Source organism: Haliotis rubra, unplaced genomic scaffold (genome assembly GCF_003918875.1).
Source record: "Haliotis rubra isolate DU_JTF1 unplaced genomic scaffold, ASM391887v1 Scf18, whole genome shotgun sequence".
Lineage (NCBI taxonomy): Eukaryota > Metazoa > Mollusca > Gastropoda > Lepetellida > Haliotidae > Haliotis > Haliotis rubra.
In genome coordinates this window covers 3,578,093-3,590,531 of record NW_025765780.1, presented here as the reverse complement: position 1 = coordinate 3,590,531, position 12,439 = coordinate 3,578,093, and the positions used below count along the sequence as shown (strand labels likewise).

The window sequence follows — 12,439 nt, the reverse complement described above, 5'->3', positions numbered from 1 at the left end:
CTGAGGAGGGCTAGGTTAGTGTTGTTCCGATGATCGAAAATAACCGAAAAGCGATCGAAGAAGGATTAATGATTAATGATTAATATATATATATATATATATATATGATATAGCATAAAATAATCAAGCAATGAACAGATGACAGTAAGCATTGTAACATTGTAACCACTGTTATTGTAATTACAGTTCCAGTGTCTTTCTTGCATGCGTGCATTTCATTGCATGACAGTATTAGTTTTAAAAAAAGCATTAGTTAGAAAAAAAAGCATTAATTAGAAAAAAAGCATTAATTAGAAAAAAAACTTGGGAATAATTGGTGATTACATTAAAAATGTGTATATTTCGATTATAATCGATGATCGTTCGCCAAAAGTCCTCCGATAATTCATAGTGAAGTTGGTTTCCGATTCCCACCACTAGTCCAGGTAAATCCTTAACACTGGTATACTGCCAGTGACTTGAGACAAATGTCACTGTTACAGTTACAGGATTTTATCAACTTTTGATATGACATTCTTCCATATCATTTCCACACATGATTAAAAAATGTCGAGAACCTTTAGAAACATTATCACTGTCCTTCAGAACAAACCACGTACTTTTATGGACATTTGGAGAGTTGCACAATATTTCAGGGTTGTGTATGCACAACTTGCATCTGGATGTTAATTATATGCAGTCAGACAAACATGCATGATGGAATGTGATGTGTGTGTGTGTGTGCATTCTAACAAGGATGAATCGATTACAAAGGATGACACACTTGCAGTGCTCATTAGCAATGTTTTAACGCTGTAATGCAACATTTGTAAGGTAATTATGATCATTTGGCTGAAAGAAAGAAAGGTAGGTGTGTTATGATGTACCTGTGTCTAGAGGTGTAATCTATTTTAAGTCATTCACACTCAGACAGGTCAGGTAGAGAGAGTATGGTAGGTGTGTCATGATGTACTTGTGTCTAGAGGTGTAATCTATTTTAGGTCATTCACACTCAGACAGGTAGAGAGGTAGAGAGAGTAAGGTAGGTTTGTCATGATGTACCTGTGTCTAGAGGTGTGATCTATTTTAGGTCAGTCACACTCAGACAGGTAGAGAGAGTAAGGTAGGTGTGTTATGATGTACCTGTGTCTAGAGGTGTAATCTGTTTTAAGACAATCACTGTCCATCAGCTCCTCATCCGTCTGTTTGGTTACATCAGACCCTGGTGATGCCTTGCAATGTTCCTTTCAATATCACCCATTGTATCTAAAATTACGAAATGTTTAAGCATCTGCATATTTGTTCAACTATAAAATTTGTTCAACTATAAAATCAATTCAATTCCGTTCAGTAACTAAAGTTACTAAACTCAAGGTATAGATAGATCAGTTGCTTCTGTTAGATCGGTCACTTGGGAACAAATTTGATTGGTCAACCATATTCGGATCACATCACTGTGTGTTCTGTGATTGACTGTCTCATCATCTTATGGTGTTACCGAAAGGTGTGAAGGGGGGAACAGCTGTTCCGAGAAGGAATATGTCAGGGATGAGTGATGATGCATCTCGATATATGTTGATGTGTGGCATGCGTGTATATACTTGTGGACTTCTGTGACACTGTGTGATGTTTTCAGACTCAGCATTCCATGAGACGTCTGCTTGGATGCTGCACATGGAAAGGCTAATTTCGCAGGCGGTGGAAGCAGTTACATCGTCACTGTCTCAGACCTCCTCCGAAAATGTCAGCCCCATCAAAGTGCCCATCCCCCACCACCCGCTCCATCTTCTGGGCTCCTATGGGGGAGGCAAGAGGTCTGACGACTGCTTTCTTCTTCCAAGGTGAGAACCGCATTTTTTAACTCAATTGTTGCCTTTGAACAGAGCTGTCAGCCAGTATGGTCGGAGTGGAATCGTTACAATATATTAGCCAACTTCCACTAAATCAAAGCAAGACAATATATGTCAAGTTTGGTAAAAAATTGCTTCTATGATTTTCTTACATTGTGATTCAGTGTCATGTATACAACTAATTCTTAGTCAATGGATCAGTTTGACTGGAAGGTTTATGGAATTTGGCAAGTTGAGATGATAAAATGTGAACAAAATGCAGTGTATAATCCGTTGTGAAAATAGGTATTCTTGTATTTTTTTGTAACTACATTTGCAACAGCCATTATTCCAGATAATCCTCACTGTGTGAGTTCAGGTGGTATTCGGCTGTAAATGGTGATCGGTTCCATGGCTTGTATGTTGAAGGGTCTGAGGACCTGTTGATGTTCATGGTGTTGTATATGAATTCCTTGACTTCTGTGAGACACAGTTGCTGAATGCAGTGTTCACAAATGGTGTTTCAAAGTAACAGGATATTGGGTCCTGTAAGTTTCAGATGTCTGTCTGACCCAATGAAAAGTCACAGGACCCATAGAATAAAATTAAACACACATTTCAGATTTAACATTTCTTATAATTGGCATTGAAATTATTAACAACCATAAGATTCATAAACAGCAAACACGTGTCATATATATATATAACAACTTCAGTCAAAGTCATTGTCAAATATCCAGTCAGACACTTGGGCCGGTGGGTTGTAGACTTCTATCGGACTGTTGACGAATCTGCCGGAATTGTCAGAGGGTCAAATGCTATTCGTGAACACTGATTAGGGTGCTGTTGTATAAAGCAACCCTAAGTCTGTGTTAAGGTATGTGAGATACGGTCACCTTCGCGCTAAGACCACCCTAAGTCTATTGTTAAGGTATGTGAGTTACGGTCACCTTAGCGCTAAGACCACCCTAAGTCTATTGTTAAGGTATGTGAGATATGGTCACCTTCGTGCTAAGACCACTCTTAGTCTATTGTTAAGGTATGTGAGATACGGTCAACTTCGTGCTAAGACCACCCTAAGTCTATTGTTAAGGTATGTGAGTTGTGGTCACCTTAGCGCTAAGACCACCCTAAGTCTATTGTTAAGGTATGTGAGTCACCTTGGTCACCCTTAGTCTATTGTTAAGTACCATGGTCACCCTAAGACCACCCTAGTCTATTGTTAAGGTATGTGAGTTATGGTCACCTTAGTGCTAAGACCACCCTAAGTCTATTGTTAAGGTATGTGAGTTACGGTCACCTTAGCGCTAAGACCACCCTAAGTCTATTGTTAAGGTATGTGAGATATGGTCACCTTACGCTAAGACCACCCTAAGTCTATTGTTAAGGTATGTGAGTTACGGTCACCTTAGCGCTAAGACCACCCTAAGTCTATTGTTAAGGTATGTGAGTTATGGTCACCTTAGTGCTAAGACCACCCTAAGTCTATTGTTAAGGTATGTGAGTTACGGTCACCTTAGCGCTAAGACCACCCTAAGTCTATTGTTAAGGTATGTGAGTTCACTTAGGTCACCTTAGTTACGGCTAAGACCACCCTAAGTCTATTGTTAAGGTATGTGAGTTACGGTCACCTTTAAGCTAAGACCACCCTAAGTCTATTGTTAAGGTATGTGAGTTCACGGTCACCTTAAGCTAAGACCACCCTAAGTCTATTGTTAAGGTATGTGAGTTACGGTCACCTTAGCGCTAAGACCACCCTAAGTCTATTGTTAAGGTATGTGAGTTACGGTCACCTTAGCGTTAAGACCACCCTAAGTCTATTGTTAAGGTATGTGAGTTACGGTCACCTTAGCGCTAAGACCACCCTAAGTCTATTGTTAAGGTATGTGAGTTACGGTCACCTTAGCGCTAAGACCACCCTAAGTCTATTGTTAAGGTATGTGAGTTACTGTCACCTTAGCGCTAAGACCACCCTAAGTCTATTGTTAAGGTATGTGAGTTACTGTCACCTTAGGCTAAGACCACCCTAAGTCTATTGTTAAGGTATGTGAGTTACTGTCACCTTAGCGCTAAGACCACCCTTAGTCTATTGTTAAGGTATGTGAGATATGGTCACCTTCGTGCTAAGACCACACTTAGTCTATGTTAAGGTAAGTGAGTTACGGTCACCTCAGCGAGGATATCATTTTGTACAACAGCAGCCAGGACAGACAGCTATATCCACTCTTGTCAAAAGACACTTTCTTCTGCCTTTTTTTGCCGCTTTTAGCAACATCCCAGCAATATCACGGTGGGGGACACCAGGAATGGGTTTTATATATTGTACCCATGTGGGGAATCAAGCCCTAATGGCCCCATAATCACAATAACCAGAGAGGTAAGGTGGTTCTGTATTTTCTGGTTCCATCTTGCCAACTGATCCACGACAGTTCCCCTACTAACACACTAAATGTTTTCTTGAAATTTCTGTTAGAGCTCCTGACTGCCTGACATTTAAAACTATTTAAGCCAGATGAATCTTATTTTTCAGTTATTGAATTTGTTAGTGGAAACTTTGGTCAGTAGGTCAGAATTTTTTTTATAAAAAAGGGCATTTTACAGGATTTTAAAATCATTTTGAGGTTTAATTTAAATCTGTAGGTTTAAAAAATATATTTATGTTAAATTGTGAGAAAGATTTCTGTTCCTGTTTACTGTCAACAGAATTTAAAAAACCCATAATTCTGTTGGGTTTTTTAAAAAAATAATTAACTTTTAAGGTCAGCACATCCATAAACCAAGCACAAATGGATGTTAAATTGTAAGGCTGTATACCATTAGTAAAATCTGACCTTGTCTAACATTGACGACAAAACTGGAATTTCATTGGATATTCAAAACATTTCATAGCTATAACATGTCAATACATTATTTAACATTTATGAAGTTTATATTATTTTAAACCTAAATTTGTTAACTGGCAGTATTTCTTCATGCAGATATAAAATAAAAAATACATCCTACAAATATCAGCCTCTTCCGTCAAGTACCAGAGAGCAATGGCTGTTAGTCCAAGTTAGAATCAATGTTTTTAATGACTTGTCCTTATCATCACTTTTGTAAGATTTTACTCTCTGATTGGTCACAACAGTCTGGCATATTTTACTAGCCTGACATTATAAGGTTGTTTGTGATATCACAATTGATGTTGACACACTTCAAGTTGTCTTTCACTAAAATATTTGTAGAAACTGCAGTTTCTGAGTGATCTTCCCCATTCAATACACACTGCTGGGTGATATGGGGCAGTGTTTTGCTATTAGTGACAAGGTATATAATTGGGTTGGTTGGCAACAGTTTATCAAACAAGTAGGCATCAGATTGATGTAGCTTATGAAAAGTAGATACCTCCTTGATTTGCCTCATTTGCATATTTATCGGATCATTATACCACGTTTACGGAGTTCAGTCATTAAGAAATTCATGATTTGGAAATATTATCGGCTCATAATGGCCAGTAACTTGCTAGCTCATAATAAAATACAGTACAAGTGTCCATACCAGATTGTACAGGAGTTTACGAGATACATGAATTATTCTGGAAGAAATCAAACTGCATATGGTGCAAACAGCCTGTTGCGGAGTCTGAAGCAGATGTCCGTTTGATTCCAGTATTATTCTCTATACATAAATATGCAATGTACTCCTTTCTGTTTTCATATGTATTGTGTAACAAATTGTTTTCATCAACTGCTGGGTACAAATTTATCATGAATCTGTTTGAAGTCTGAGATTGGTAAAGAGCAAGGATTGAGAACACATCCTTGCTGACTGCCTACCCAATTTACCATCAGGTAGATGCTAGAGTTCATTTATGCAGAAAACAAAACTTAATCAGGACCCTCACCAGCCCACCTGATGGGTGGGGTGGGGTCCACCTAGGGCTGTGTATTGGCAAATAGATTGTATTGCAATATATTGCGATTCAGCTACCCATATTGCGATATATTGGGAACTTAAGTGTTTGACAGTGGCACTAATTGTACATGTCTCTCCTATTTTCTGCATTATACGTCCCTAAACAATATATGTTATGTTTCTGATAACAGCAATCTCAAAATTAGGTTGTATAGTCAAGTATTCTTTTTTCTTTTTTAACAATTTACAGAATTACAGTATGCCGTTTTATTATTGAATAACGAAGTAAAACATCTGTTGTGAACGAAACTCTGTGTAGATTTTAACTCAAACCATAAAGATAGTCACAAAAACTTCATATATGTTCTTTGCCCAATGCACCTGTTCTCTATGTATCGTTTGAAAAGCGTATTGCGATATACCGGTAATAGTATGCAGTCCAACTGTGACCGTATCTTTGGACCGTCTGTGTTTCAGTTACCATATCCTCTTCATCATATCTCTACATTTGTTTTGAATGAATATAATGGATATGTGACATGTTTTCACAGAAGATTAATATTTGAAACAAGACTCAACATTCTCAACTAATGACACCTAAATACAGCAACTACGAACCAAATTGTTATTGACGGATAGCCTGTGTATATGTTACAGTTTTTTGCAGAAAATAATTCTGAAATATTTATAGTGCATGATATTTGATAGCTATTTATTAGTCAGTACTATGTTCTCATATACCAGCAAGGAAACTGAAACAGAGACTCAACTCAACAGAATGATTTTAATGTTCAGTTTTGCTCTAAATATACAGGTTGAAGACACTGAACTGAGTCGTGCGATTCATACAGTATTGTTGCTAAATTGTATCATATCGGATCTGTCTGTGAGCCACTGATTTAAACATTGACATTGTGGTGTAGTAGATAAAACATCAGACTGGAGCAGGTCTGGGGTTCCATTCTTGCCACATCATACCAAAACATGTTACAAGATGGTACTTGTTATCTCCCTGCCTTGTGCTCTGCTTTAAGGGGATAAATCATGGACTCGCGTATGATGGTGTTCCACTGTTCTCTGATTATAGCCTATTTGACTGGGCTTCTGTCGAGCTTACTTTTGAGGTGCTGGCTCTCTATTTGACTGGGCTACTGTCTATCCTACCCTTGAGGTGCTGGTTCTCTGTTTGACTGGGCTACCGTATAGCTTACCCTTGAGGTGCTGGCTCTCTATTTGACTGAGCTACTGTCTATCCTACCCTTGAGGTGCTGGTTCTCTTTTTGACTGGGCTACTGTCTAGCTTACCCTTGAGGTGCTGGTTCTCTGTTTTATTGGGCTACTGTCTATCCTACCCTTGAGGTGCTGGTTCTCTTTTTGACTGGGCTAGTGTCGAGCTTACCCTTAGGTGCAGACTCTTTATTAACGCCAGCAGAGCTGTTTGTCACACGTTTTTGCCACTAAACAAACTCTAGCTGAATCTCGTAATGAAGAACGCTACACAGGTGCAACAATAACCACGTATTGTACAGATTTGTTCCTCATTGTATTGTCACCAGCTGTTGGCTAAAATCACAAAGCTTGCTACACAACCTTACATAGGAACCTGTTTAATTGGCTGCCGGCAAACTATGCCACATTTTGAAGGTTGAAGGAGTAGGTCCTCCGCCTGCTGGTGCTGTCCCCAGAACCAGGTGGCAGGACCAACACAATAACAACACGTTCGTACAGTGTGACGTCTGCTGTTGCTGTCCCCAGAACCAGGTGGCCGGGCCAACACAATAACAACACGTTCGTACAGTGTGACGTCTGCTGGTGCTGTCCCCAGAACCAGGTGGCAGGACCAACACAATAACAACACGTTCGTACAGTGTGACGTCTGCTGGTGAAGTCACCAGAATGGTGGCAGGACCAACACAATAACAACACGTTCGTACAGTGTGACGTCTGCTGGTGCTGTCCCCAGAACCAGGTGGCAGGACCAACACAATAACAACACGTTCGTACAGTGTGACGTCTGCTGGTGCTGTCCCCAGAACCAGGTGGCAGGACCAACACAATAACAACACGTTTGTACAGTGTGACGTCTGCTGGTGAAGTCACCAGAATGGGTGCAGGACCAACACAATAACAACACGTTCGTACAGTGTGACGTCTGCTGGTGAAGTCACCAGAATGGGTGCAGGACCAACACAATAACAACATGTTCGTCCAGTGTTACGTCTGCTGGTGAAGTCACCAGAATGGTGGCAGGACCAACACAAAACAACACGTTCGTACAGTGTGACGTCTGCTGGTGAAGTCACCAGAATGGGTGCAGGACCAACACAATAACAACATGTTCGTCCAGTGTTACGTCTGCTGGTGAAGTCACCAGAATGGTGGCAGGACCAACACAAAAACAACACGTTCGTACAGTGTGACGTCTGCTGGTGAAGTCACCAGAATGGGTGCAGGACCAACACAATAACAACACGTTTGTACAGTGTGACGTCTGCTGGTGAAGTCACCAGAATGGGTGCAGGACCAACACAATAACAACATGTTCGTCCAGTGTTACGTCTGCTGGTGAAGTCACCAGAATGGTGGCAGGACCAACACAAAAACAACACGTTCGTACAGTGTGACGTCTGCTGGTGAAGTCACCAGAATGGGTGCAGGACCAACACAATAACAACACGTTTGTACAGTGTGACGTCTGCTGGTGAAGTCACCAGAATGGGTGCAGGACCAACACAATAACAACACGTTTGTACAGTTGACGTCTGCTGGTGCTGTCCCCAGAACCAGGTGGCAGGACCAACACAATAACAACACGTTCGTACAGTGTGACGTCTGCTGGTGAAGTCACCAGAATGGTGGCAGGACCAACACAATAACAACACGTTCGTACAGTGTGACGTCTGCTGGTGCTGTCCCCAGAATGGTGGCAGGACCAACACAATAACAATACGTTCGTACAGTGTGACGTCTGCTGGTGAAGTCACCAGAATGGTGGCAGGACCAACACAATAACAACACGTTCGTACAGTTGACGTCTGCTGGTGCTGTCCCCAGAACCAGGTGGCAGGACCAACACAATAACAACACGTTTGTACAGTTGACGTCTGCTGGTGCTGTCCCCAGAACCAGGTGGCAGGACCAACACAATAACAACACCGTTCGTACAGTGTGACGTCTGCTGGTGAAGTCACCAGAACCAGATGGCAGGATTAACACAATAACAACTAGTTCGTACAGTAAGAATTCTGCTGGTGAAGTCACCAGAATGATGGCAGGACCAACACAATAACAACACGTTCGTACAGTGTGACGTCTGCTGGTGATGTGGTCCATGTTGAACTCGTCCTGTGATGTGTGGCCACTACTTTGACAAGATGACAGGACTCGATTTAAGCATTTAGAATCTGCACTGCACTGCACTGGTGCTAAAAGCAACCTCATCTTTATACCAACTTGCACCAAATGCATGTTAATATGTTGCTGTTCAAAGAACACAGACTTCAGCTGGAAAACAGAGTGATGAGGAACTGTCTTGGAGCAGTGACTTTTATGACTATACAGACAGTGATTGAATAACTGTTACTGTTCATGTTATGGAATTTTGTGAAAAATTATTAAATAAGATCAAGTGATCTTATCAGACAGAGAATGTTTTTGTTCTAAATCATCCACACCCAAACTCAATCATTATACATAATTTCATGTTGAGCCCCAGGTGCAACCAGTTGTCTGGAGCAATAAGGTTATTACTAAGGTTGCACTGGGTGCAAGTTGGTTTCATTTCCTTAAAACAAGCCCTCTGTGAGTTAATCTATTGACAATTCAGGAGTGATGGAAGAGGCTAGTGGTTAAACCATTCGCTCGTCACACTGATGGCCCAGGTTCAAGTCCCCTCATGGGTACAATATAGGAATCTCATTTCTGACTTGGGTACAATAGGGGAAACCCATGTTTTGTGTCTTGTGTAGTAATGTTTCAGGATTAATGCTAAGAGAAATCTAGACCATTCTCACTTAGTCACCATTGCAAATTTGAAGCACTAGTGCCCAGAATTGTAGAGTAAAAGTCACATTTTCAGAGATACAACATTGTGATATTTACAAAAAGTGAATGAATTCCTAAGAGTCCATGTATTGCTGCTAATGGCAGGGATGAATGCCACTGCCTAGCTGTATCTTTGTCCCAGCATTGGGCCATGTCAATGCTTGAATGTCCTTTTTGTGAGAAAGTGGTAGAAATATGTCGGGTTTTTTTTGTTTTTTGGTTGTGACAAGTTTTTGCTGAAAGTGATATGAATCATTAATATCTGACAATATTACCCAAATATAATTGTCAGTCAATGGTAAAAATGTTATTCCGTGAAACTGGCCAGGACCACTAGTACCTGGTATCTGTCTGGTATTCCTTGTGGTAGACTTAATGGTCAAATAAGATAAAGGTAATTCTGTTTCAAAAGAATGAGATTTTCTGAAGTCCATATTTTATTTTAAGCTCATTGGTTTTCTAATATTTGATTCAATGCAGTCTGTGTAAAAATAAACATGTTTAATCATCCTGTTGTCAGTAAAATGCAAACCACCTCTGCAAAACTATAACACAAGTTACCAGTATAATAACAGCATGTTGGTAAATGTTTCCATCTTGTGAGACAGCCTGTTGGTAAATGTTTCCATCTTGTGTGATAGCCTGTTGGTAAATGTTTCCATCTTGTGTGATAGCCTGTTGGTAAATGTTTCCATCTTGTGTGACAGCCTGTTGGTAAATGTTTCCATCTTGTGTGACAGCCTGTTGGTAAATGTTTCCATCTTGTGTGACAGCCTGTTGGTAAATGTTTCCATCTTGTGTGACAGCCTGTTGGTAAATGTTTCCATCTTGTGTGACAGCCTGTTGGTAAATGTTTCCATCTTGTGAGACAGCCTGTTGGTAAATGTTTCCATCTTGTGTGACAGCCTGTTGGTAAATGTTTCCATCTTGTGTGACAGCCTGTTGGTAAATGTTTCCATCTTGTGTGACAGCCTGTTGGTAAATGTTTCCATCTTGTGTGACAGCCTGTTGGTAAATGTGTCCATCTTGTCGGTCAAATTGAGGCAACCTGGGCTTCATTATGTCATATATGCATCATTATTAGCAGTGTATGACATAAGGCCCCTCCGACCGCCCGAGAGGGTCCAGATTTCTGACGGACGGTCAAAATTTACAGCTAAAAATTTAGATTTTCCATACATCTGAGTAAATTCACCATATTTGGTCTGGTTAAATCCATTTTGAACTGGTAACATTTTGAAGTTACCAGCCCTGATGTCTGTCTGGCTTATTTCATACACTGTTATTAGTTTGATTTCAAATACTCAATACAGGATTTGTACAAGAATTCCAGTTGACATTGCCAGTAGAGCAGCAAGTGAAACAGCGGGGCAAAAACTTACTTGTCAAACCTGCAAATTAGGTTCCCTGGATAAAATAAGTTTGATTTGAAAAAAACGCATATAATTTAACATCTGTCTCAGTTGAGTAAAAAGCCCACTATCCCAATTTTGTTAGATGCAGCAGCATGAGCTGATTGGTTTGAAATATATTTAACTGAATAACACAAATTTTAAATAAGGGACCTCTCTCCACAGTAACTCTGGTGTCTTCTGACTCTACCCTCTACTTCTTGTCTCCCATCTGCTGCCAGTCCCATGTCTAGAGGACTGATGTCTGACCACAATAACTCTGGTGTCTACTGACTATACCCTCTACTTCTTGTCTCCCATCTGCTGCCAGTCCCATATCTAGAGGACTGATGTCTGACCACAGTAACTCTGGTGTCTTCTGACTCTACCCTCTACTTCTTGTCTCCCATCTGCTGCCAATCCCATATCTAGAGGACTGATGTCTGACCACAGTAACTCTGGTGTCTACTGACTCTACCCTCTACTTCTTGTCTCCCATCTGCTGCCAGTCCCATATCTAGAGGACTGATGTCTGACCACAGTAACTCACAGTAACTCTGGTGTCTTCTGACTCTACCCTCTACTTCTTGTCTCCCATCTGCTGCTAGTCCCATATCTAGAGGACTGATGTCTGACCACAGTAACTCTGGTGTCTACTGACTCTACCCTCTACTTCTTGTCTCCCATCTGCTGCCAGTCCCATATCTAGAGGACTGATGTCTGACCACAGTAACTCTGGTGTCTACTGACTCTACCCTCTACTTCTTGTCTCCCATCTGCTGCCAGTCCCATATCTAGAGGACTAATGTCTGACCACAGTAACTCTGGTGTCTACTGACTCTACCCTCTACTTCTTGTCTCCCATCTGCTGCTAGTCCCATATCTAGAGGACTGATGTCTGACCACAGTAACTCTGGTGTCTACTGACTCTACCCTCTACTTCTTGTCTCCCATCTGCTGCCAGTCCCATATCTAGAGGACTGATGTCTGACCACAGTAACTCTGGTGTCTACTGACTCTACCCTCTACTTCTTGTCTCCCATCTGCTGCCAGTCCCATATCTAGAGGACTAATGTCTGACCACAGTAACTCTGGTGTCTACTGACTCTACCCTCTACTTCTTGTCTCCCATCTGCTGCCAGTCCCATATCTAGAGGACTGATGTCTGACCACAGTAACTCTGGTGTCTACTGACTCTACCCTCTACTTCTTGTCTCCCATCTGCTGCCAGTCCCATATCTAGAGGGCTGATGTCTGACCACAGTAACTCTGGTGTCTACTGACTCTACCCTCTACTTC

The 12,439-nt window shown here is 41.0% G+C and overlaps 1 protein-coding gene across 1 annotated transcript in view; it reads left to right on the top strand.

Moving 5' to 3' along the window:
* The window catches only part of LOC124273381 (zinc finger protein GLI1-like), a 208,838-nt gene that overhangs the window by 63,875 nt on the left and 132,524 nt on the right, over positions 1-12,439 (top strand). Inside the window, exon 2 of the mRNA XM_046708649.1 lies at positions 1,616-1,820. Coding sequence (XP_046564605.1) covers positions 1,645-1,820 — 176 coding nt within the window. The 5' untranslated portion in view covers positions 1,616-1,644. The remainder of the gene's footprint in view (positions 1-1,615; positions 1,821-12,439) is intronic.